At 38.1% G+C, this 26,607-nt stretch overlaps 1 protein-coding gene across 2 annotated transcripts; it reads right to left on the bottom strand.

Annotated features, from left to right (window-relative positions):
* Positions 1 to 6,009: 6,009 nt before the first annotated feature.
* LOC149838404 (heterogeneous nuclear ribonucleoprotein 1-like) lies at positions 6,010 to 9,656 on the bottom strand. 2 transcript variants are annotated; one of them, XM_090006556.1, is made up of 5 exons: positions 9,449 to 9,656; positions 9,200 to 9,314; positions 8,560 to 8,784; positions 7,155 to 8,343; positions 6,010 to 6,579 (listed from the first exon to the last, which is right to left on the bottom strand). In XM_090006556.1, the coding sequence occupies exons 3-5, from the start codon at positions 8,779 to 8,781 to the stop codon at positions 6,566 to 6,568; spliced, it is 1,425 nt and encodes a 474-aa protein (XP_089862682.1). In that variant the 5' UTR covers positions 8,782 to 8,784; positions 9,200 to 9,314; positions 9,449 to 9,656; the 3' UTR covers positions 6,010 to 6,565. The 2 variants fall into 2 exon arrangements, with proteins under 2 accessions (XP_089862682.1, XP_089862681.1); XM_090006555.1 differs by having other exon boundaries at positions 9,200 to 9,656.
* Between the last annotated feature and the right edge of the window lie 16,951 nt (positions 9,657 to 26,607).

The following is a 26,607-nucleotide window of genomic DNA, read 5'->3' as shown; positions in this document are numbered from 1 at the left end:
GCCCACCGCAGGCCCGATTGAGAGGACGGATCAAGTAATTTGACAAAACACAAATTTTTTGTGTTTTGAAATCACCATTGTTCATCAATTCAATCACCACTATTCATTGTTCAGGCAGTGGGGTCTACCAAAAGTGCTGATGTCATTATTTTACAATGAACAGTGGTGATTGAAGCGACGGACAGTGGTGATTTCAAAACACAAAAAATTGTATTTTGTCAAATAACATGTCTGTCCTCCCCAATCAACTGTCCAGGGAAGGCTGAGGATTCCTATACGTCGGTTTGAACATTAGAGTGTGAACCTGTGTCCTTAGTGTTAATGTAACAGGGAGATCTAGCTAGTAAGCAAGATGGGCAGATCAAGTGCAATCGCATTGTACACTTTGAGTGTGCAGCTGCATGGGTTCGTCTTCTATCTTTGGCTGATATAGCCTGTTAGTTGTGGGGGCTTGACAGCAGATGGAGGGCAGCCAGGTGCAGCGGCACACTTAAAATGTGCAATGTGATTGCATCTGATCTGCCAACTCAAGGAATTTTACAAAAAGTGAGTAGTAAAATCATGAGAAAAAGAATCGTGTATAATGTGATTGAGTGCTTTTAGTGTGCTGCTGCAACTGAGCATCCCCATCTTCGGGATACAGCCTGTCATCTGTGGACCTAACAGCAAATGGTAGGAGCTTAAGTGCACTGGCAACTAAAGGGAAAATCAATATCGCTGCTATTTTGCTTTCATCAATTCAAAAGTTGATACATTTCTTTTGTCATCTAAAAAAGGTCACATTGACATGCTTGAGAGGGCGCATAACACACCATTTTTTGGAGGCATGGTTGTGTGTTCAAGGCCCAGCACTCTTGAGTGTTGGCCCTTTTAATATAGGGCAGTACACTCTGGCCCCCCTCTTTAATAGGGAGGCGTTTTTTATAGGAGGCAGCCACTATGAGGCTCCCTCTAGTTGGGCAGAAACACTGAACCAGCTCTCTCATTTTTTGTGGTGTTTTTCTTTAGAAATAAACTACAAGAGGACACAACATGAGAGTAGTTTTTTTCTTTCTTAGCTATCATAACCACGACAGAACTCTAATGTCATATTGACTATCTACAAAAAAATACAGTATGAAAATTAAAAAGGTAAAAATGCATATCAGCATCATCGTCATCATGGCATTAACTCCTGTCATATGCTCTTTATTTTGGACGAATTTAAACCATCCATTTCTCAACAATTGATGGCTTTCATCTAGAAAGCTTGTGGGGCCTAGTTAGGTAAAAACCATTCTTTTGGATAGGTTTTGGGTGTCCCATATATTCATGATGAACAACATCTAAGGAGCATTGGATGTCCAATGTTCTTGGACCTGATCTGCTCTCATTGTCAATCAGGATCCCTTAGGGAGCATTCACACCTTTGCCGCGTCCGAAGAATGGTGAAACACAGTTGCACCCCCTGGAACGGGAACAATGTTCCCACTCATTTTAAAAAAAAGGTTGGGTGGAGGGGGTTTATACCCTGACTCTCTCTCTCTCTCACCCCTATGCGGGTAGAGTTTGAATTAGGGTTTTCCAATTTAGAGTTCTGAATTAAGGCTTTTCAATTTAAGGTTTCGAATTAGAGCTTTTTTTATTTACGGTTTTTAATTAAGGCTTTTCGAATTAAGAATTAAATTAGGGTTTGATTTAATTAGGGCTTTCTACATTTAAAATTTTTATAACAAAAAAATATAATTTCTTAGTTGAGTTGAACCAAGTACAGTTGTTACAAAACAAATAAAACATGTTCTGTTTATCCTATTCTACTATTTTGTCCAATTTTTGAAATTATTTTTTGGCATTGATGTCAAATTTTTAAATTCTATAGGCAATTGGGCCTTTATGGTTTTGACGGTAAACAAGAGGCCAGGAATGTTAGCCGTTTTCTTCACATTTAGGAGTTGATTTGGGGGAGAGCTGATAAGGTGCAATCATATTGCACACTTTTGAGTTTGCCTTTATCTCTAGGGTACAGCCTATCAGCTGTGGGGCTCAAGATGGAAAGCAGATCCGGTGCAGCGACACACTAAAGTGTGCAATGTGATCGCACCTGATTTGCTCTCAGTTTTGGGGGCGTGTAGGGGAGTACACTGACAACTAAAGGGAAAATCAATGAAAAAGGATCAGGTGCCATCACATGGCAGACTTTGAGTGTGCTTGTGCACCTGGCTGTCCTCCATGTTTGGCTGACAGTCCCTCAGTTGTAGGGCCCAAAGGCAGATGGAGGGCAGCCAGGTGCAGAAGCACAATCCAAGTGTGCCATGTGATGGCACCTGATCCTGTCTCAAAATCAATATAGCTGCTATTTTGCTTTCTAAAGGTTTAGAGCAAATTATATCAAAACTGCCCAAGTTATTGTTTGTATATGCATTTTTTAGATATTTGGGGAGAGTGCTGGCAAGGTCATTTACTCATTGGCATAAAAAACCTAGGTCCCCTTGCCCACTTTGGGTAGCATAGCAAGGGATGTACACCCCCTGAGTTTCAGACTGACGACTCGTAAACGAGCTGAGCTTGGGCTGTTCGGACTCCGCTCATTAAGGGTACACCCCAGCTCAAGCTGGGCCGAGCCCGATCTTGTTACAAGTTGAGCTTGACGAGCCGATCACAAGCTGACTCATTTTCTTTAAAAAATACATATTTTTTAGGCCTTTTTTAAGCTTGATAATCTATAAAATATATGTAATAAATAATAAATATATAAAAGACCTAAGATCCTAGGATCTCCAATCCTAAGACCTAAGATCCATAGCATCTTAGATGCAACCTTTGGAGAGAGAGAGAGACCCAAAACGGTGACTGGCTTGGCCTGGTTCCCTCAAGAAAGGAATTGATGGGGGAATGCTTTGATTACATGGTGCATACTCCAAAACTATAACGATGAATATGGGAGGATCGTTTTTTGTATGTAACTCTGTTCTACTTCCATAACTTCCATTTCAATGATAGTCTCTGTTCTTCAAAAGAGCATGATACATATCTGAAGGGCAGTCCTTCACTAAGTTAAATAAATTTCTAAGTTCTATATTATGAATTAGGAGTGTCAATGGGTTGGGCCTTTAGCAGACCTGGATCTGACTCTGAGGTGCTGGCACGGGGTTCGACCGCAGTCTAACCAGACCTATCATACAGAAGACCATTACCTGGCTTGTATAAGGATTACATAAACCAGATCCAGTGTTACATTCAAAATTTGGGACCTGGGTTTGGCATGAAATTTCATTAGCCGTTCTCCTAATACTAATTGGACCCTATGGGTCTGGCACAGATTCTTAATCAGACCAACTTATCACTAAACCCAGATCCTATGGGATCTGGTATGGGTCGGGAATGGGTCATACCTGACCCATTGACACCTCTAAGAATGGATTCTTGGTAGCCTTTCCAGATACGCATATTGGTTGGTAAGTTAAAAGCTGCAGGAACATAAACAAGATAGATCCAGTGTCCTAAATAGCTGATGCTGCTGGTTGTAGCATTATTTTCTCTGCTAACACTTCAATGCATCTATTAAGAATTTAGGTAACAATAAACAGGTAATGGATGATTATAGTCAGGTTTAGTGAGTTACTAATACATGCTCCAGAAATAGCAGTTTCTCTACTAGCTTGTGTTGCCATCTTAGATTGCAATGTTTATGGGGGGTTGCAGGAGAGTAGATAAACGCATTTTCAGATAGCAAGAAACCAGACCGCCTTGTGGTGAAAACACAATCAAGTAATAAGGTTAACTCTAGTGAACATGAAGATTGAACCTTAGGGGTCTTTAAGCATGATAAATTTCATCATGTTTTGGAGTTAGGAAAAAGGTCTCATTAAGAAGAAAATGATAGATATAATGAAATTATTGCACCGATTAGCATTTCTTGTTTATGCCTATTCTGCAATATTCAGAAAGGTAACTGGGAACGAGAAAAATAGAGCAACCGAAAAATATATAAAATAATAAAGTATTCTCAACATTGACTATTGTCTAAAAATACAAGTTCTGGTGAGACGCTAAATCCAACAATCATTGTTGAAGTTTTCGAAAGAATAAATTCTAAATTCCTCTAGAATGAGAGGGATATTCCACTAGCAACCACACTAGTTAACCAACCAAAAATGCCGTAACTGTAACTCCAAGATAAAGCAGTAAAGAAACAAAACAGGAATTGGCATCTCAGCCAGGAAATACATCAAAAGGAATTGTGAACTATTGAGGATGTAAACTACAAATAAGATCATTCTTACGTATATATCCTGCAATCTGGACTTTAATTTTAAGCACACCAAAGGAAGAAACCCTAGATTCAGCATAGAACCACAGAATATTACGGCCCAAATCACAACCATAGCGAAAATGACCATTAACTTTCACCTTTATCTTCAGAAACTGGCAAAAATATTGCCTTTATCTATCTGATTCCAGGTCAAGAAAAAGCAAAGTAGGCATTGGACAAATGGGCGTAAATGGGCTTCCAATGTTACCTGATCTGACATTATAACCTTATGTTAGCCACTAGCAGCTTCAGCCTTGATTAACTGAAGAATTGATCTGCTCTTACAGGAAAGATTCTCTTGCCAAAGTTAACCAAATTGGAATAGAGGACATCCCCATGACAGGTTTGCACTAGGAGTGAGAAACAAGCAAAGCTTCTCACGAGAAGCTTTTTTATATTAGGAATATATATTTTATATTAGGAAAGACAAAGCAGGTTTTTTCGAATAAACAATCATAAACAAAAGTACAGGGTCAGAATGAGCCAAAAAACACCTACAACTATGACTTTTTGATAGATAGCATGGTATTATCAATAGTATCACATATCACCTCACCCCCCACCCACGTTAGAGATGCATGTACAAATGTTATAGACATGATAATCGCGCATCGAATAAGGCGAGCATAATGATTAAGGTAAAAATAAGGCAGAAAAGGCTATTGAAGTTTTTCATGTTGTCTTAAGTCAATTTTTTGTAATCAGTAGCATTATTTAGAGATTAAATTGCATGAATGTATGGTTTAGTATGATGTGATATACCCCATTTCTGTTCGAGGGGCATATCATGTTGCATGGACTAGAGGTATCATGAGACACGATGTGAATTTTAAAATGATTGACTAAGGAAAAACTACTGACATGAGAAATGTGTTCAACGGCCTTTTCTAACCATATAACCTTATTTGCTCCTTGATCATTGTGCTGGCCTTCATGCGTATAATAAATAAAGAGAACTAAATTTACAAGATCAGACAATTCACAACACAAACTCATCGAAGCCATGTCAGAACAATGCTCATTTGACCATAATCTCAGAACATATATATAAGCATGTCAGGGTTCAGTGCGATATCAATTATCATGCTGCTAAGAAGCAAAGACAGAGCACATGGTATGCAACTTTTTCATTCATCTGCAAAATGTTTCTTGGATTGAAGAGTATATAAGCTAATGTTCCAAATTCCAAACACAAGAGGGGAAGAGGATAGCGATTCTTTACTTAGTTTTAGATGATGGTCCAACAAAAGGAGCAAGGTAGCTTAAAGAAGGCATAAAAGTTATTTTAAGGCAATAAAGTTATTGCCAATTGCAATGGTGTGAACCCTTTATAGTTTATACACATCCATTGATCAAGAAAAATCTAGTCATCTTAATGCTTGTTGTTAAACTCCCAAGGCACTGAAAAGTATTCAGAATTTGAATTTCCTATACCTACAGGGAGTCTTTTTTACATATTCCTTTGACAGGATTAGATGAGTTATCTACACAAGGGCAGAGACATACAAACAAGGAACTCAAAGAGCCATCTTAACCATGGATAGTTTCAGCCATTTTTTTGAAATTTCTCACCAATTTCCTTTCTGTTATGCATTTTGTCATATCCGTATCCATGATATCTTTTATTATCTATTTGTGCACTTGCAGTTGCAGTATATGTTTCTGGTAATTATATGCAAAGTAACTCTTTGAACTAGAGTACATCTGACAAAAAGAGAGAAGAAAAGTCAAATCCTGAAACTCATTATTATTGAAAAAGAGTTCTTATGAGAGACTACATCCAAGACTCATAATGAAGTATTCATGAAAGAGGTTTCTCACTGACAAATATCAAATCCCTCTAGGATCCCAATGCTTTCTCCAAAGGACCCATACTAGTAACCAACCAGAATTCTGGTATATCTGAAACTAAAACAGAAAACAAACACAACAGGAACCGACGAATCTTAGCCAGAAAATACATCAGAAAGAATTGCCTATCCTGTGCATCACTGAAGATGCACACTACAAATTGGAATACTCTTCTGAATATATCCCGCAAACTGATTTTACATCTCACTCAAATCCAATAGGGGAAACCTAAAGTCCTAAACTCAATCTAGAAAATTACACCCAAAATCACAAACCTTGTAAGGGATATCTTTTGTCATTTTCTTTGAATTTGAATTTGAAAAAATAGAAATCCGAATTAGACCTGCATAACAATAACTGGGGCAAATGTGGCCTTGAGTCCTCATCACCTACTGAGATCTGACAAGAACAGAAAGAGCCCTATCATGCTGCAACTCCTATAAAAATGATGAGAATGAAGAAAAGAAATAAGATGATATCCAAGTTACAAAATTATAGGCAAAGTTCATGACAAAGTTCTGAAGAACAAACATAAAAGTAAATTAGGAAAAAAATATGTGAGCACCTTGCATAATGTCTAAATCCAATAACCATAAGCGAAGATAAAAAAGAAAAAGAACATGAATTTCTTTTCAGAAAGGAAAAGGAAAAATATGAAACCTCTATAAATGCTAGAGATTGCAGATGAGCTTTCTTGTAACATGATCAAAGCAATATTCAACCACTACAAAAGAAAATTGAAAAAAAGGATTTTCCTTAAGGACATGTTTTGTATGGAAAATACAGCAGGAAAATTCCTTGTTGGTATGATAAAGAGACATGTCCAAGTTTGTTTCAAACCTGGGTCAGGGTTCCCATGAAAATGGTTCGCAAAATCCATCAAAACTTCTTGCTTTTTCAAATGAGTTAGATTCTTTTCCTTTGAAATTGGTTCCTAAGAGCAATTTTCCCACATATATGGCTCACAAAAATAGCAAAACTAGAATAAACTTTTTGAATAGTCAGCAAGTACCTCTATTTGATTGTCTGTCAGTAACATTATATCCTCCCATGTAACTCCCAGAAGCTTTTGTTGTGACATCTCTAGCTGAATTACCAAGACCGTAACTAAAGGAACCTGACCCATCTGTTTCAGAAGCTCCAGATCTCCAAGTTGGGTCACCATAAACGGAGCTGCTACCATATAGATCCAAGTAAGATCCATCATAACCACCATTGGTTGCACTAAGGGAAGCCTGAGAGATGCTAGTTCCACCACTCCGACCAGAATAACTGTTTCCTCCCAACCCATAACTATTCTCAGAGTTTCCATAACCAAGCATCCCACTTGCATAACCAGCACCGCTTCCTACACCTTGAATGCCAACAGAGAGAGATGATCCCCAAGTTGATCCACTAGTTCCAAAGCCCCCACTTGCAGAAATTGCATAATCTCCTGAGCTAGCAGAGTTGGTGGGATAGTTAAGGTCACCATTGCTCCAAACATTCCGACCAGGTGTATTAAAAAACGTCCCAGCTGTCCTGTTACTTCCACTATACCCGATCGGGGTGCTATATCTACTTGAATTCCCATTATAATAAGAACTGAAGCCTCTACCATAGTTTAACCCACCACCATAAGTGCTCCCACTGAAGCTTGAACTTAGAGAAGGCCCAAAGTTTGCACCAAGTCCATAATTTGGTTGGCCAAATGTAGAGTATCCAGTTCGAGAGACTGGAACTGGACTAAACCTTCCATCCATCCTCATCTGATATCCACCAATTGAGTTTCCATTGTACCCCTGAGAATAGCCATTAAGGAAATTGCTGACTCTGTTTAGACCATAACCAAAACCCCTGAGGGGGGATCTACTTGGCCCAGGGGACAATTCCTTTGGTACAGCCCTCTTGACCTCCACCATCTTACCATTCAGTTCATGAAACGTTTTCAGCAGGACCCTGTCAACAGCATCCTCTGAATCATAGGTTATAAATCCAAATCCTCTAGGCCGCTGTGTATTGTGATCATACATTACAACAACATCTGTAATCGTCCCGAACTGATCAAAATACTTCTTAAAATCACTTTCTGTAACTGTAGAAGCTAAACCACCTACAAAAACTTTCTTGGTTCGTGCAGGACTTGCTGATCCATGAATATTACCAAGGTTTCGATTAAGGATATGTTGATCATCTCTAGGAACTGCCTTCTTTGCTTCAACCTGAGAGTTATTTTTTGTTTTAAGAACCCTTACAACCCTCAATATGTTAAAGAATGATGCTAGAAGTGTTTATGTAAATGCATTGCACAACAAGAAGAGAAGTTCAAACAAGGAACCGTATGATTCAATTATGAGCAGGCTCAGACAAGCTAAGACATTAAATTCCGCCAAAACATTACATCACATGAATAGAATATTAGATTCAGGGCGACATACCGTTCGACCATCGATCATGTGCTTTTCTAGAACAACTCTGTCTGCAGAAGCTGGGTCTGCAAACACTACAAAGCCGAATCCACGAGCTCGCCCAGTTGTCCGATCTTTCATGATGACAGCCTCTACGACTTCACCATAAGTCTTGAAGTACTCCTTGAGACGATCTTCCGTCGTCTCCCACGAAATCCCACCGATAAACAATTTTGGTAGATCTGATTCCATTATCTGCATTTCTCAACCACATTCACGAGAAAATTCGACAGAGGGCTCGAAAACAATTGAATCAAAGCACAGGACGTGAACAATTCCATTGATCATCAAATAAAATTTCAACCATGGACACCAAAACACAAACACATATAAATTCGAATGAGAATTGGGACGATGCTACAACCATCGTCCAATAAACCGAATAAATCGTCAAATCGATCCAAATGACATGCGTTTCGTTTCTTGAGATCAGAAAGGATCCATTCTCGCTCAGATTATAACAATCAGGATTTCAGAAGGCCATAAACTTATCGACATGAATATAATTTGCTAAATCAAACATTCCATTACATGAAACAACCGATCCTGACTCAAAATTAAACAAACCAAATTGGAAAATAAATGAAAAACAAAAGGGGCACAATCTCACCTCGACGGAGAAAACCCAAATCAGAATCGTAGATCGAGACCAAATTGGTTTCCTTTCAATCCAATCAAGGAATCTTGGATCCTCCCATAAACCAGGCCGCTCTTCAGATCAGAAACTGAATACGCACAGTTTTTACCCGAGAAACAGCGTCAGAGATGAAGATCAAACCGATCGAAGAAGATGAAAACCCACCAAACAAAAGAGAAATCGCATCGAAATTCAATGACAATTGGGATCGAAAGTTCCTACCGATTGCGTGGATTAGAAGGGACCCGAGCGGAGTTGAGGATTAATAAGATCTGGGAGGGAACAAAACGAAACGTGGGTGTTCTCATCCTCTCAAAACACCCTCCTCCCCCACCTTGTTTACTTACTTTTCTTATTCTTTTTCCCCTTTTTACTTCCACCTATTGTGAATGGAAATTCAAAAAAATTATGATGCCCACAAGAGAGAGAGAGAGAGAGAGAGAGCGAGCGAGAGGGATGAGTTGGGTATTGTAATGTATTATAGTGAAAGGAATAAGGAGGGTGTGGTGTGGTGACGTTTTGCACTTCACAAAAAATGAGGAAAAAGGAACTTCACCTCACCATTAATATAACCCATAAATAAATTGCCAAAGAAAACTTCGTTTTCCCATAAAAGTAGTCTCTCTCAATTTTGTGTCAATCGGGGAAACGCATATCCACCATCAAAATTTCTTGGTATTTTGGTCATTTTGGAGTTGAGCCTGTTCGGTTATATGGCTATGTTTGTAGCAAGGAATGCGGTCTAGCAATAATTGGGATATGAATATGGTTTGGACGCAGATCCCATACTAGTATAACTAAATAATTGGGAGAGCAGATCAAATCTTGTTGTATAAAACTGATTCTTTAGTTGTATTCAATCGCTGCAGCACATCTCACTTGATGGAGATGTGCGGTTCACACAATTTCCTAGTGAGATGCACGGTTTCCAGGTGAGATATATAAAAGAAATTGATCTAACTCACCATTTATCGATTATATACGATATGACCTAATTTACTCCCATTGTATTGGCACACGGCATACTCTAACATATCGTGCATAAAAGTACCAATGGCAAATATGGGTTCGAAACCCATTGGAAACCATAAATAGTCTCTAGCAGAAAATCGTCCCTACTACAATATCAAATTTATTTTTATCAATATTTCTATGTATAATAGATTGATTAGATATGCATGTCTAGCTATTTTAGTTCATAAATACCTTTTTTTAAGATGACACTATTTTTTATTACAAATACCATAACAATATAGTCATTTTATTGTTTTCTTAACAGTTTTCTCCTTTTTTATAATTCTTTAAAAAAAAACAGTTTTCTACTTTTACTTGATCGAAAACATGGCATCTGATTTTTTTAGGAGACAACTTACATGACGCCTGATTCGAACTTATATGAACCCTGATTTTTTTTTATGCAACACTTACATGGTGCCTACTTTTTTCATGCGTCAACTTAGACAAGTGATTTGACCAAGGCGTCTAACTTTTCTGATTTTTCTAAGCGGCAACTTATGTGGCGCTTCATTTTTTCAGGTGACATTTATATGGTGCTTAATTTTTTAAGACGATAATTTAGACAAGTGGTTTCACCAAAATGTCTAACTTTTTTAGGCAACAAAAGGATAAAACTGTTAAGAAAAAAATCAAGTGGCCAAATTTATGATATATTGAGTAGTGAATAAGCCATGTTTGTCATATTTCTCTAATCATGGCCAAAACATGGAATGGTGTAAAAAATGAGTGCAATCTAATGTCATTGCCAGTATTGCTTTTATATTATCATATAAAATTTTAGAAATTTACCCCCCCCCCCTATTCTTTCAAAAACAGTATCATTGCTTATTACAAGCTTGATCAACAATTTTTAAGTAATATTAATAGGCATTTTAAGTTAAAATGTACCTCAAACTTTTTTAATCCTTACATACCTACACTAATATTCATACCATACTAGTACTCACGCATTTCTAGCACCTGTAAATCATATGTAATCGAATGGTTCTAACAAAATCAAATTCACATTCAAACTCATATTTGAAACCGAGAATATGTTTTGTTTCTTAAATATGCATTTACCACAACAAAATAAGAATTAGATCTATACAAAGTTCAAATATGTTTTCTTGCCTGATTTGGTCAGGGAATTAACATCCTAATTCTAGACCATTTATCTATTCGTAAACAAAGTGAAGCAACAAAATTAATGGATATTAGATCCAAATTCATACAAATTGGCATCCTGCCTAGGAGTAGGGCTTGTAAACAAGCCGAGCTTGGGTTATTCGAGCTTGGCTCATAAAGGCTACACCCAAGCTTGAGCTCGGCTCATCAGCTCGTCATGAGCTGAGCCGAGCCCGAGCTCATTATGAGTCGATCATGAGTTGGCTCATTTTCTTTAAAAAAATTATTTTAAGTATTTTTTAAGATTGATAATCTATAAAATACATATATTAAATGTATAAAATATATAATATATAACTATATAATATGTAAAACGAGCTTATATGAGTAGAGCCAAGCTGAGCTTGCCATGTTCATGCTCGACCTGTTTACCTAAACGAGCTGGCTTGTAGCCTGGCTCAGTGAGCTCAATTTCCAAGCTGAGCCAAGCTTCTCACTAGCCGAGCCAAACAACGACCTGCTCCTCTCGCTTCCCAGCCCTACCTAGCAGTATAACCGGGTTGGGTTAGGGTCGGCTCCTATCAGACCCAAATTTGAATCAGGCCTAAAAGTCATATATACCCAATCCTGACCCAATGTAATTCGTGTCCAGTTCAGGTTCAGGTATGGCTAGAAATTGTTGACCAATATAGGTTAACTGGTTCGGGTATATATCCGGTCAAGTCTTCACTAGACCCATTTTTTAATCAGGTCTAAGAATACGACCTAAAATCAATCTGGGTCTGGTTATACCCATATGGGCTAATGGGTTCGGGGTATGATTGGTTCAGTTTTAACGGGATAGGGTTTCAGCTCGGGTCATGATATGATTGGTATTTTAGACCTAATTACCAATCATAAAAATGGTGTAAATTAATAGAATCGGCTATTTATTAAGAAGATTATATGCTAACAAATGAGCATTTGAGATAATGCCAAAATCTAAATATAAAAATAATATCACGACACCAACCAAACATAATTGAAATAAAAAGATATCAATTATATATCATATTAAAAAATGGGTTTGGGTTCTAATATTGGGTCGGGTTTCAACAGGTTCTATTAGAATAGCTTCACATATAAAAATAGGTTTGGATACATAATTGGTTAAGGTTCAGGTCAGTTCAGGTATGAATTGGTTTCGAGTTTGGGTGGCTTCAAGAATAAAAGAGGTTCTGGTACATAATAATCGGATCAGTTTTAATTACATTATGTGAAACCATTAGGACGGGTATAAAATGTGGGTTGGGTCTAAACAGTTTGGGTCTGTATTTACAATACCAAGCCTTAACCCGTCTTCATTATGGATCTATATTTTGGACCTGATCTGAACCAATGAGTCTACTAAAATCGGGTTGGATCGGGTATAATCAGTTCCGGATGTCAGGTCAGGTCGAGTATACTCAACCCATTTACACCGCCTACAGGTTTATTATTATTTTCAGTGCACTAACTGATTGACAGGTTGCTTGTTCACAAAATGTGTTGAATCTGCACAAGAGGCAGGGTGTGTGTGTTAATGATAAAAGTTTTAAATGGCAAAACAAGAACATACAATATCTCTTGTGAGATTGAAAAATTTTATATTTCTTTTGTTTTCATCAACAAAATATCAATTGAAATAAATACTTTGGAAACTAGAAAACATGTGTAAAAGGGTTAAAAATATAAAAAATATAGTCTTTTTTAATATATAACAGATGAAAACACAAATATCAACAGAATGTCGCAATATTTTCATAATATCATTATATTTTGACCATTAAAACAGTTGACAAAATATCACGAGATTTTTGTGGTATTTTTGAAAATTTTGCAATGGTTCATACTTCATATCATAGTTTGTTTGTTTTTTACAGTCAAGCTGGGGTTAGGCAGACCCCTACCAATGTATTAATGTGAAAACCCATGTATTAATGGGTGCCAATACCAATGTATTAATGTGAAAAGAACTGATTTCTGTATACAAAATCACCGATGTATTAATGGATGCCAATCAAGGGGCCGGTCCTTCCAGGATTGATACAGACCACCTCTAGCTAATTTTGCTAAATATCTGCTCAAAATTTTGAATTTGCAGTAAGTATAACTGACCTGTACCCCTTCAAAACTGTACAACCTGTCCACGAGCACGCTTGAAGTGTTGTTCCTCCGAGTCCTACCTTCCAGTGCTCGGACCATGCTGTGTGTTGTGTTCATTTCATTTTTCTGGTGTCTATCATCACCCTGCCAATGATACCCGATTGTTGGATTACCTCCAGCCAAGTGCTTCCTTCCCCATCCTCTGGCTTCCCTGATTTTGAAAAACACCCAGCCCTTTGAATACCTCCTTCATGTGTTCTAACTATATGCCCGACTCATATCATAGTTTTGTTATCTGGTATCTAATGCTGAATCTATGATGTTATGTCATAGAGCACCAATGTCACGGTGACACATGACACCAAAAGAAAAAAGTAATTGATTCGTGAAGGTTTATTTGCAGAATCATTTTCGCTTAGATAACAAAAGACGACCCTACACTATGTTTTAGGGCAGAGACGACATAGTTTACTTTACATAGAGGGGATCAGAGGATCTCTTAACTGATACTTATGCACCCCTCCAGTCAATCGGGGCCTGCATTCTATTGCTGTGGAACCTATGAAATACTGTCATAGTGTCATGTGAATGGATGGGAGAACATAAGGGATCAATTAAGAGTTTCATAGATCCCAAGTTTTGTTTGCAAAATAGTCTGATTCGGTTCCACTCATACCCCATCTGCATCTCACTAATGCAAGTTTTCGATCAAATCTGACCATATGGATTAAATGGGTCATATAGATCACGCATATGGTGTTAGATTTGATAAAAAAAAAACTCTTTTTTCATTTTTTTGGATCGATGATGAGAAACCCGTTGGTTATAAGTATTGAAAGTTGGCAAGCCTCTACTTTGTCATTTGCAGGTGGGGTTTGTTTGATTAAGCATATGCTCAGGTGGTTGTTTGTTTCATAGAGGCTGCTTTGGAAGGGAGTTGGAGTGCAGCGCCTATTACATTTGGTGAAGTGGAGCAAGTTATGTAGGCCCAAATTGGAAGGTGGTATTGGGTTGCAGCGGATAGAGGGTGTTAATAAAGCTAACCTTGTGTTCTTGGATCTTCAAACTGTATATGCAAAATCTAAGTGTGTAGTTTTCTTAAGACAGAAATCTCTATTTGAGAAGAGCTTCTGGAATTGTCATAATAGTATGAGGAGTTCATGGGTGTGGAAGGTCCTTCTTTGGGGATGGAAAAGTATTCAAGAGAATGTTAGCTGGAAAGTTGGTGATGGTTTTTCTGCAAAATTTTGGACTGGTTTGTGGGGGAAGGGATCGAGATGGTTGATGGTGCTCAATGCGGATTGATTTGCCACGATCTCAATATGTCAGTCCATGAGGCCACAAGTTGGTGCAGGAATAATCCAGTCGCAGGGGCAACGCACTCTGTGACAAATATAGCGATATTTATAAAAAACATCGCAAGAAATTGCAGAAAGTTTAAAACGGCAATTTCTCGCGAGATTTTCAAACATTGACAAATATCGTGATATTTATATTTTTAAAAGATATTTATTGTGAAAACCCTCGATGTTTTTATTTTTAAATGTGTTTTATTCATATTTTCTTATAAAAATTAATTTTTATATTTTTTAAGTTTATTTTTTATTCCCAAGATTTTGCCGAAAAAAATGTGAGATTTATGAAAATTTTCAAAATCTCCAAAGTTTTTTGCCGGACAAGATTTTGCCGTTTTTAACTTTTGTGACTATGGGCACACATGATACTCGGATCATACAAGTATAACCGGATGAGCTATTTGGATCTATATCACCAAGTTCCATCCCGAATCCCTCGGATCCAATCCAATCAAAGTCAGAATAACAGACCCAACCCAGAGTCCATGTCTAGTCCTCCAAGTCTAATGTGTGATGGTACTTGTGACTCGCACTCTGGACAAATGCCACCTGGCTGTTTTTGGGGGGTGTTTGTTCAGCTATTCAAACACACCCTGAGGGCACATTTGATGCACTGTCCTCACACGATTTTAGACTAAAATCATGTTGGGGACAATATTTTCAACAAACATTAGATAAGGCGGACGTGCAGAACGTGTCCACTGCATCCTTATTTTTATGTAATTTTTGTTTTCACCCGCTGTTACACTGAGAACAAGAATGGGTGGAACAAAATTAAAAAAAAAAAAATCGGGGGAAGAGGGGTCCCCCCGACTCTCTCTCTCTTTGTCGGGTTGAAAGGCACCGGGAGTAGATGGTTTCCCTGTAGATTTTTTCAAAGTATTCTGGAGAGTAGTGAAGAGTGATTTGTGTACAGTGCTTGATGAGTTTCATCGTAACTCTAGATTGCCTAGGCAGTGTTATGTCGGATTAATCTCTCTTGTTCCAAAAGAAAACGCCGTCACAGATATTATGTGTTTTCGTCCTATTTTCATAATGGAAGCCTTGTATCGTATAGTCGCAAAGGTCTTAGCATCAAGACTCAAATTGGTGGTGTCTAATTTTTTTTCTGCTTTTCAGTTTGCTTTTATTCCTAATAGAAGAGTTCAACAAGCATATATTTCGGCTTCAGAAGTCATTCACTCCATGCATGCGAGTCGTACTCCTTGTTTCGTGTTGAAGCTTGATTTTAATAAAGCATATGATTCTGTGTACTGTCCTTTTCTGTCGCAAGTGGTGAATCACATGGGATTCGGTAACCGTTTTTCCATATGGGTGTCAGAGCTTATTACCAATGCACAAGCCATGGTGTTCATTAACAGGGTAAAGGGTGAGCAGTTTTCTTTGCGGCACGGCCTACGGAAGGGATGTTTGCTATCTCCGCTTTTGTTTAATACAGTGGCAGGACTTGTGGTGATTTTTAGACTCGCGCAAACAAGGGGCTTCCTACAGTCGTTGGATATCCAAGGTTTTTCTTGTCATATTATACAATATGCAGACGATATGCTAGTTTTTGGAAGGGCTTCACTACAGCAGATGCTTCGCATTAGGCTTATTCTTATGTTTTTTGCAGCTTTGTCTGGGCTGATGCTAAATGAAAATAAGTGTTCGGTCACGCTTCTGAATGGCGATCCGACCACTCAAAACACGGTGAAAAAAAAATTCAATTGCGCTTTAGAGCCATTGTTGATCAAGTACTTGGGCCTCCCCCTACAAGTCAAGTCAATCTCTAAAACATCATGGGCACCGGTTGTTGACAAGGTGTGTCTTAAACTCCAGTCTTGGTGTGCAAGATATTTGTCTCTTGCTGGTAGAATTACTTTGATCAGGCATGTTTTGTCAGCAATTTCTGAATTTTTCATGTCGGTCTGTGTCATGCCTGTCAATGTTGAGCACCAGCTTAAGCGCGTCCTGTCAAGGTTTTTATAGCGTGGTGTAAATGAACTTTATAAGAGGCACTTGGTGGGATGGGACTTCATCGTTATGTCAAGGACTATGGCTGGCTTAGGAATTTTTGCTTTGCGTCAAAGAAGTGTGGCATTGGCTGTGAAGCAGTGTTGGTTGGCACATACGTCACAGGATGCATGCGCAAACTTCCTTCGCCTAAAATATGGTCTAATCGATTCGCTTGTTGTTCGTCGGGGGGCTTGTGGACCATACACATCGCATTTGAGGAAAATGTGGTTTAGGGCATTGCGTTTGTTTCTTGACAGGGATTTGGACGTGGGGGTAGACGGATCTTGGCTTCAATGGGCAGTCTCGAATACGAGAGTTTTCCAAGTCCACAAGGTCTACCGTTCTCTTTTACCTGCAGGTCAGGGCTGGATCCCCAACAATGCTTTATGGGGGAAGGGACCATCTCCGAGGACCAAGGTATTGGCTTGGTTGATTCTTCATGACCGGATACAGACCCATAACAATATCAAGAGGATGGGTTTTCAGTTTCTCAGTTGGTGTGTGCTTTGTCGACAGGCTGAAGAAACTACACAACATCTTTTTTGGTCGTGTGAAGTGTTTCAAGAATTGTTTTCTAAAACTTGGAGGGTTCCATCAGTCGTTGTGCGGGAGGGCTGCTTTGCGTTAGATCTTATCATCGGCCCTGCTATAATTAGACATCAAAAGAAGTGAGGGACTATTTGGAGAGTTTGGTTATTTACAGCGTGGTGGTTCATATAGATGGTCAGAAATGATGCTATTTTTCGGGATGTCTTGTTCAACCTTAACCGTTTGACCCATAGGGTCTTGGCTGATGTGTATGTTATCTTACGCATATATCTCAAAGACCTGCCTCTGCCACCAACTGATCCTCATATAGATGTTTGTGGTCCTGTATGAGTTTTCTGTTTTGTGTTTAGGTTTTTTCTGTCCTTTTTTTGTGTTATTGGTGTTCTCATGTTATGTTGTTGTGTTTGTGCTTGTGGGTCTCAACGCTTTGTTGAGTTTCACTTTTAAGAAACGTTGATCGCTTTTCGGCACTCTCTCTCTCTCACACAGCTAGGAGGAGGCCGTCGAGGGTGAGCCAGTGCCGATTAACACCGGTGCTGAGCGAGGTGGTGCCGATCATCACTAACGCTTGTGATGAGGCCGGCAGTCAGGTTCCCCTTCTTTGTCGCTCCCCCTTCTTTGTTTTCATTTCTTCTTCTTCTTCTTCTCCTTCTTCTTCTTCGTTTTTCATCTCTTCTTCTTCTTCCTTCTTTTTTTGTTTCTCTTCCTTCTTTTTCGTTTTTCATTCTTTTTCTTCTTCATCTCCCCACCTTTTTCTTCGTTTTTCATTCTTCTTCCTTTTCTTTTTTAGGCCATTATTCATTTTTCCTTTTTTTTCATTCTTGGTTTTTCATAGAATAGGGATTTGAATCAAATTTCTTTAATTAGGGTTTTTTCTAGTTAATTTGATTAAAAAATTTATTAGGGCTTTGAATCAAAAAAATTAAATGAGGGCTTTTTATAGTTAATTTGATTATGGTTCTCTTTGATTTGATTAGAGTAATTTTTTCATTGATTAGGGTTTTGAATTGAATTTTTTAAATTATGATTTATTTTCTTGCATTTTATGGTTTTATGATTTAATAGGGTTTGAAAAATTGATTTTTATAGTTAATTTGATTTTGGGGTTTGATATTTTTATAATAAACTTTCATAATTATATGTAATATGGTATTCATTAAATCATTTATATATTAAAAAATATCAATGCAGTTGGAAGGCTGCCACAAAGATACGGGCACAACCCAACACAAGTAACTTCAAAACTTTTTTTGTAGAACAGGACATGGGACACAAATTTTTAGAAAATTTTAATCATTAAAAACATTTTTTGATATTTTAATATGTAAATATATATTTTTATTGAAATATTATTACAAATATTATGAAAATATTAAGAAATGCAAAATACATGTCAAAGTCGTGTCAATGACATAACATGTTCGATTTGTGTCACCTATGACACTCTAAATGGTGTATCACTGACGTAGTTGCCGGGCCAAAAATGAAGATTCTATTTTGGTCAAACCACTGTGCTGGTAACAGTGGTTGTTTGGGAGAATGATATTGAGAAGGCAGTTTATGAAAATAAGAAAGGAGGTGAGATGCTCTTCCATTCCATTTGTACGTGTTTTCAAAACTGGAATTATTAACCGATGCTAGCTAAGTAGGACAGATCCAGTGATTTGATAAAACACAATTTTTTTGCATTTTGAAATCACCACCATCCATCACTTTAATCAGGCAGTAGGTCCACCAAAAAGTGCTGATGTCATCATCTTACAATGAATGGTGGTGATTAAAGTGATGAACAGTGGTGATTTTAAAACACAAAACATTGTGTTTGGTCAAATCACCTGATCTGTCCTAATTAAGACTGTCAACAGGTCAAGTATTCAACCCATCAAGGCGTATCCAAACCGGCCCAAATATCAAGCATTTTTGGTGTTGAGATTGGGTTGGGTCCATAAGATAGAATCCGAAAACCAAATCACATAATTTAGAGGGTGTTTAGAATATTTTTATGCTTTTACAAAGAGAAACACTTAGATTTGCCAAGTGGATATTCGTTTGTTTCATGCAATCCAGATGTAATCTTTTTTCGCCATGAATAAAACAAATGTCAAATCCTCATGGTAGGAAAGTGTCATTGTTCGCAGAAGTAGGCTCCAGTCTTTCTCACCCACCTACCACTTTTTATGCGTAAATCTCTTCCTACTTCTTCCATTATTAAAGCTTTCCCATTAGAAGACCGAGCTAGCAAGATTTTTTGAGAAATATGTGTTTGTTTTCTTATAAAGTTTTTCTTTTACATAAGAATAAAACAAACGAGCCATCAATATCGGGAAACAATCGTAACCCAAATCTGATTTGCATGTTACTAGAGTTGGGGTTGGGTTAATCCAAATAACATTGAAGTGGGCATTGTTTATGGCTTTATGCCCATAACCAGATATCCAAGTTTGGGTGTGAAACATCTGACAAGTAACCAAAAGAAAGACTACTCATTGATCACTTTATTGATAACTACCATTAGGGATGAAAGTGGACGGGGGACAATGGGCCCCACCCCGCCTTGTCCGGTTTGGACTGGGGATGGAGGTAGGGACGAAGGTTAAAATCTATCCCCGTGCGGGGATGGCGGTGGGGATGAACTTACGCTTTCCTCTGCCCCGCCCCACACTGTCCCCAATCCTTCAATGAATGACTATAGACTAAGGGAAAATGGGGCCCCACCCCGCCTCGCCCCCGTTTGAACTGGTGATAGAGGACTTGAAACGAGGATGAAGGTGGGGGTGGAGGTTAAAATTCATCCCCGTGCGGAGATGGAGGTTCGGATTTTGAAATGGGGCGGGGGTGAAGACCTTGTCCCCCGCCCCGGTCTACTGACATCCCTAACTACCATCTTCTAGAGGTAGTAGCTACCAATTTTAAGATTTGATGGCCTCCTCTTTCCAAATCCATAACTCCATTCCACCAACTTTCCAACTGGGCTTTGTTGGAGAATTGGTGGTTGGGGATAAAAAGTTTAGGAATCAGGTTCCAGTTCAGTCAAAACTCTCTTTCACAATGGTTGCTTGGGCGAAAGACATTGACAAGGGAATTGAAGAATTGAGGAGGTTGCTAGGCATTTGCTCTTTTGTGTTGACACGCAAAACTGGAGTTAGCATATACCACTTTTCCAATTCCTCTAGGAAATGAAGGCGTCCGCTTTTTCAATTCCTCAAATTCCTTCCAACATCCAGCTACCCAAACGGAGCTACTTCCCCTTTCCTCCAAGTCTCCCTTAAAACCAAACATGGGTACGTTTGGAAGTGAGAAAATGATAGAAAAAAAATGCAATTGGAAAAAGAAAAAGTGGCAATTTTTTTATTCGTTACAAGCAATAAAAAACTTAGAAAGATTTTCCATTTTGCCTTGGATTTTGATAAGAAAATTTTCTCTGTTTTAGGAGATGGAGGCATTTTTCCTATTTAATAAAGCTTTACTTCAAACAACAAAAGGGAAAACCAATCTCAGTTAAACAGGTAGAAACACAAGAAAGCAAATTAGATCCCGTGAAGATGCATTTAAAAACTGGTTGTTGAATGGAAACAGCAAATTCATGTTTTCCCAAATAAGTTGACTTTGATGGATTTGGCAATTCCACCTCTTGTTTGGAGCCACTGATACTGACCCGAATTGGCATTTCTAGTAATCGATACCAGTTCCCAAATACAGCTCAGGTTCTTGGAACCCAAAACAGTCACACCTATCAAAACAAGACGATCATTTCTAAGATAAGAATTTTGATAATAGTCATGCTATACTCACCAAATTCATTGTAAGTGCAATGAAGAATGACTACAAGGCAACCACAATTTACCCAGCCTTCAGCTCAAACATTATCGACTGTGATGCATTAGCAAAACAATGAGAAAAAAATATATAACTTGAAAAGATGGCCCAATATAGTCTTTTCTTAAACTAGCCCCTGTCATGTCCCAGAATGCTAGCACTCAAAATCCCTCCATCCAGTAAAAAATCTTATGGTTCAGAGTCTTCAGACCAATTCTGAGATTGTTTCTGTGCAAGTTTGCTATAAAAAAAATCTCAGACTACAATATTTCTCAAGATGGAGACCACACCCATCCCGAGAAATGCTTGATGGGTGGCTGCAGCACCCTTGCATATAATGTGTACACTAATAAAAAAAAAAGAAAAGAAATTTTTAAATAAATAATATAGAACCCTTATATATATAACATGACTCACACGATAATATAAACTAAGACTCACGATGCACCAACTAAACTCATACAAACACAAAGCCGACTTAATGTGGCAATCACCTACATTCACGATAACCTCTCCATTCAAAACGTTGAATAAAAGCTCTCCTCTTATATTGACTTTATATAGATTACAACCAGAGTCCAATACATCTAGGTTAGCCTTAGATTCAAGAACACTAATCTTGACAAGAGACCTTTCATAACAATCTTTAGAATTAGGTAAGCTCAGTTGGACATTAGTAAAAAAATGGGTTGTGGACTCTTATCAAAACCAACTTATCGTGATCTTCATTTGAGGCATTAGGTGACTTTCTCTTCAACTGGACTTTAACATGAGAGTCCAATCCGAAAGCCGTTGAGGTGACCCAGAACATTATCTCTAACAGCCTCCCACAAACACAATGGGCCTAGACGCACATTGAGTTTGAACCGCAACAAGGAAATACATTGAGAAGATAAGGATTTAGTGCACAGGTGAGCAAGTTGAGTATCAGTATGCAAATACCAAACTTGTAACTCCTTGGCAACTTTGTCGCGAACAAAATAAACATCAATTTCAATATGTTTGGAGCAGGAGTGAAAAACTGAGTGAGAGGCAAAGTACATGGTGTCAATGTTGTCACACCAAATGATTGGAGGAGGACCAAAAAGACCTAGTTCCTAAAGGAGATAACTAACCCAAGTAACTTCGATAGCAGAGTTAGAGAGAGTACGATATTCAGCTTCGGTGCTTGAGCGAAAGAGGATAGTTTGCTTCTTGAAGCTCTAGGATACCAAATTATGATCAATGAACACTGCATAACCACTTGTAGATTTTTTATCATCTGGGCACCTGACCCAGTCTGCATCAGTACACACTAAGAGGTCAAAATTAGTGGAATGAGTCATAGTCAACCCATAAGAAATCATGGACTTAGACGGTATAAAATATGTTTTACCGCCTGCCAATGATCAATAGTGGTTTAATGCATAAATTGACATACTTTATTCACTGCAAAGAAAACATCAGGCCTAGTCAAGGTAATATATTGCAAGGCACCCAAAATGCTGCGACATAATGTGGGGTCCTCAAAAGCAGTACCACTGAAAATTGACAATGAAAGATTAGTGGCCATAGGGGAAGTGACAAGTTTGGCATCAAGCATGTTAGTTCGATTGAGAATGTAATGCCCCAACTTTTTATAGTAAAAATTTTGGAGTAATTTTTTTTTTTTTTAAATAGCGGAAGTGACAAGTCCAAGCGTCGGGCAAGTTACAGGTAAAGCCAGACAGGTACTGAAATCATTTCATTCATTTATTAAAGCATTAAGTACATCTCATAAATGAAAATACAAATCTAACTATTCAGAGTTTAAACAGAAAACACTAAAAAACTGAGATCTCTTGACTACTTCCAAATACAACGCCACGATGCTTCAATTATGCGTTACCTGAAAAATTTTAATGTAGAAGGGTCAGACTCCCTTGTCTGCGTAAGAAGCATTATATTTATATGTGGTGCTTAGTGTCCTGTGTACAAATATGTGCAACATCTGCAGATATAACTAGCATGAAAATTTGTATTATTCTAAGAAAATAATCATGCTTTCTAATTCATGATATGGTGCAAAAGATAACTGAACTAAAGATACATTTATTCACATTAGCATAAGTTGTAGATTCCACAAGTTTTATGAAGGTCATATCAACAGTACATAATTCTTCATAAATAAATTTCCCGTCAACTTAAATCATTTAATGATTATTTTACTCTTACCCTGTGAGTACGCACAGGCATAGACCTCGTAGCAGACCGAGACCATACAGGTGTCTATTAATTAATAACTCGTATGACTAGCCGTACGGATATCCAAAGGGGACGGTCCATGACCGAGAGAGAACTCCCCAGTGGCTAGAACAAGAATTAGGATGCACCCTGTAACACTTTTGCAAAAGACTTGGATCTACCACCTAGGATACACTGGTAGTTTTGGTCCCCTAACTTCGTGGACTGGGGACCTAGTGAGACGCCTAGCTCTCACAAAAACAAGAATGTCCACGAAGCTTGTACCACCTACCCTCTCTAAGGTAGACCATGGGTCCAGTAACATACACCATCTTTCAGGTGTACTCAGAGCCCGAAGAATCCGGTAACATATACCGTCTTTCAGATATACCCAGAATCTCAAAGATTTTTATGTTTATATTATCATTTAACCTCATCTTTATAATCATGTGCAAGCTATCGCACCACCAGTGGTCCGGTAGCATATACCGTCTTTCGGATATACCCAGAACCACACAATTTTTTTTTTTTTCGATTTTGCATTCATTTTCTTTTTTTTGTTTGCTTTCTTGTGCGAGCCATCGCACCACGGGGATTTCCAAAAATCCCGAACCCGCAATTGTGTTCAAACACATACTATGCATCTTACCATTCGAGGTGTCTCATAAGCATTGCCCAATTGTGTATATTCCTCAGAACTTGGCTCGACCTAGAGCCCACATTTGAATATTCATTTTTTTTAGCTATGGCGTACACATTCGTACCCGTGAACTATGCCATCCACATGGCATGGTTTAATTGATATATATATATATTATTCACAGCTCGACGTACTATGGCTGATTCTCACACATAACCAAATTTTGTATTAATTCTCCAATACAATGACATGATCATATATATCTCAAACCTACATATGTTGTTGTATGCCTTACATGACCTCAACGGTAGGTTCGTAACAATAGCAAACTTGCATATGCTGCAATGGTACCGACATGAAATTCAATGACAGATTTACGTTAATAGCAAATATGCATATATTGATGTGTCATTGTCATGAATTCACATGACAGATCAGCGTTAATAATAAGTATGCATATGCTGCAGCATGACCTTCACCTGTGTAAAGACCAAGATATACTCCCAGCAGACTCCCCACATAAGAGGCTTGATGCATAAATATATTTATGCATCTATATATTGGATCTTATGTTTTCCATCATCTATATGAGATGTACTCAACCCTATAGTCAGACTTGTGCTTAGAAACGTAATATCAGCAATAAAGTATATATATTATAGGTTGTAAGTGGTGTGTACAACCTAACGACTTAGATATAGCACTTCACATGTTTAACTGCATACTACCAAAATATCTTCTTGGTTCATTAAGACGCTGAGTCAATACATATGCTTCCACCTAGTTAATAAGGTTTAGTAATAATCAATAACCAACGTTTTTAGTGTATGCAAGTGCAAAAAAGTAAACAACATTTACAAACCACTCCTCGTGATTCAATAGAAGTGTCATACAGTCAATAATCACTATTTTTTTTAATGAGATGCACATAGTTTGGGTATTCTGTTGGGCATTTAGAAATGGTGGGTGTGCAGGTAGTATGTACAAATCTGCACATTTGTGATATGTACTCGCATTGCTTATGTGACTACAACTAGTAAATAACTCTTATAAAGACCAGCATGAGTAAAAAAAAACGCATCCAACACTCATACGTAACTGCGAATAAACCACCAATACATATAGCATTATCCTCATATTCATAGTTAGTTTTTTTTTGTTGGGTAGGTCAAACACTTGTACCCCCCCCCCCCCCCTTATTCATTGGCTTTCGCACACTATAGAGAAAAGAAAGAAAGATATTGGCATATTCATGATTTTTTTTTACATTACCACCAGCTTTGGGAAATACATAAGCACGTTGGTTCATGGGTGGATGGTATAAATATGCATATCTGCCATACTCTGATCGATACTTTCATAATCTCTATTATCCTAAGCTAAACCATAAAACTTATAAACTTTTATTTTTGTTTTGTTTTGTTTTTCCTCATATCAAATTGATGGTGTCGTTGTGTTGCAGCTTATTTATGTCACAGGGTGTCGATCACTCACATAAAAATGGAAATACTTCTTACCATTTTGAAGTTCCGAGACGGCACAACCGCACCTCATTTCCTTCGTTGAAACGACACCCACGTCGGCAACGGAGGTCCACCCATCCCGCACTATGGTCGACCACCATTGAGAGAGAGAGGAAGAGAGAGAGAGAGAGAGAGAGAGAGAGAGAGAGAGAGAGAGAGAGAATCTGAAACGTTTTCTCCTCCTCAACCTTTAATTCTTTCTCTCCCCACGTAGGGAAGTTTTGGTTTTTCAAAAACTCAACTTTCAACCCACCTTTTTTAGTGGGTGCTTAAAATTTCCAAAATCGCCCTTTTCCTCTCTTTAGCAAAATTATCTCAACCACCTATACTTGTTGCTTTAGTGGTACCCTTCTCCCTTATTGGTGGAATTCCCCTTACTTTTTGGTAAAGTGAGATGAAAAAGCCACATAAATAGGCTTGGCCAAGATCTCATGTTTTTACCTTCTTCTTTTTTTTCACCAAAGTAAAAATTATCACTTTTCTTATGCAAAAAGTAAAAATTTATGCACAAGGGGTTTTGAACTGGGGTCTTCAACCTAAGGGGTAACGAGCCCCACCACTTGTGCTATGTTGTTTTTTGATGCAAAGGGTGTGAATTAAATTATATATAACCTTTTCAGTTTCGTTCCGGATTTCATAAAAAAAACATAATGCTTTTCACCTTTACATGGGCATATCGTAAGTTTTGAACTTGGGTTGTGGCTCCAAACAACCGTGTGCCCTACCACTACACCACACCATCACTTGGTGTTTACTTTTGCAAGAAAATTTTTTTTATGTCATATTTTGACGTTTTTCCTTGTTGATGGATTTCTTCCATTTTCAAGTGGATTTTTCACCCGTTGGTTCTAAACTTGCACTCTCTCACCATAAATGTACTTCGGATCTCACGCTATTATCTTGAAACCATCGGATTTCTCCACTTGGCCTCGTGAACCAGGTCGGATCATCGGATCTCGCTAAAGTCCGGATCCAAGTACCCTTTCTAGTATTCGTTATCGGGTTCGCTCTACTGGCCCGAAATCCTCAAAATCACATTGAATATTTCATAAA

This window comes from Nuphar pumila, chromosome 5 (genome assembly GCF_984573655.1).
Source record: "Nuphar pumila chromosome 5, dmNupPumi1.hap1.1, whole genome shotgun sequence".
NCBI lineage: Eukaryota > Viridiplantae > Streptophyta > Magnoliopsida > Nymphaeales > Nymphaeaceae > Nuphar > Nuphar pumila.
Note: the sequence above shows the minus strand (reverse complement) of the source record. Positions and strands in the feature narration are given on the sequence as shown.

What these genes read in the sequence shown, in the direction of transcription:
- LOC149838404 (XM_090006555.1), bottom strand. Translation starts at nt 8,781, where the DNA reads ATGGAATCAGATCTACCAAAATTGTTTATCGGTGGGATTTCGTGGGAG. An exon ending in ACATGATCGATGGTCGAACG is followed by an intron (nt 8,344 to 8,559) that starts GTATGTCGCCCT and finishes AATAACTCTCAG; the next exon opens with GTTGAAGCAAAGAAGGCAGT.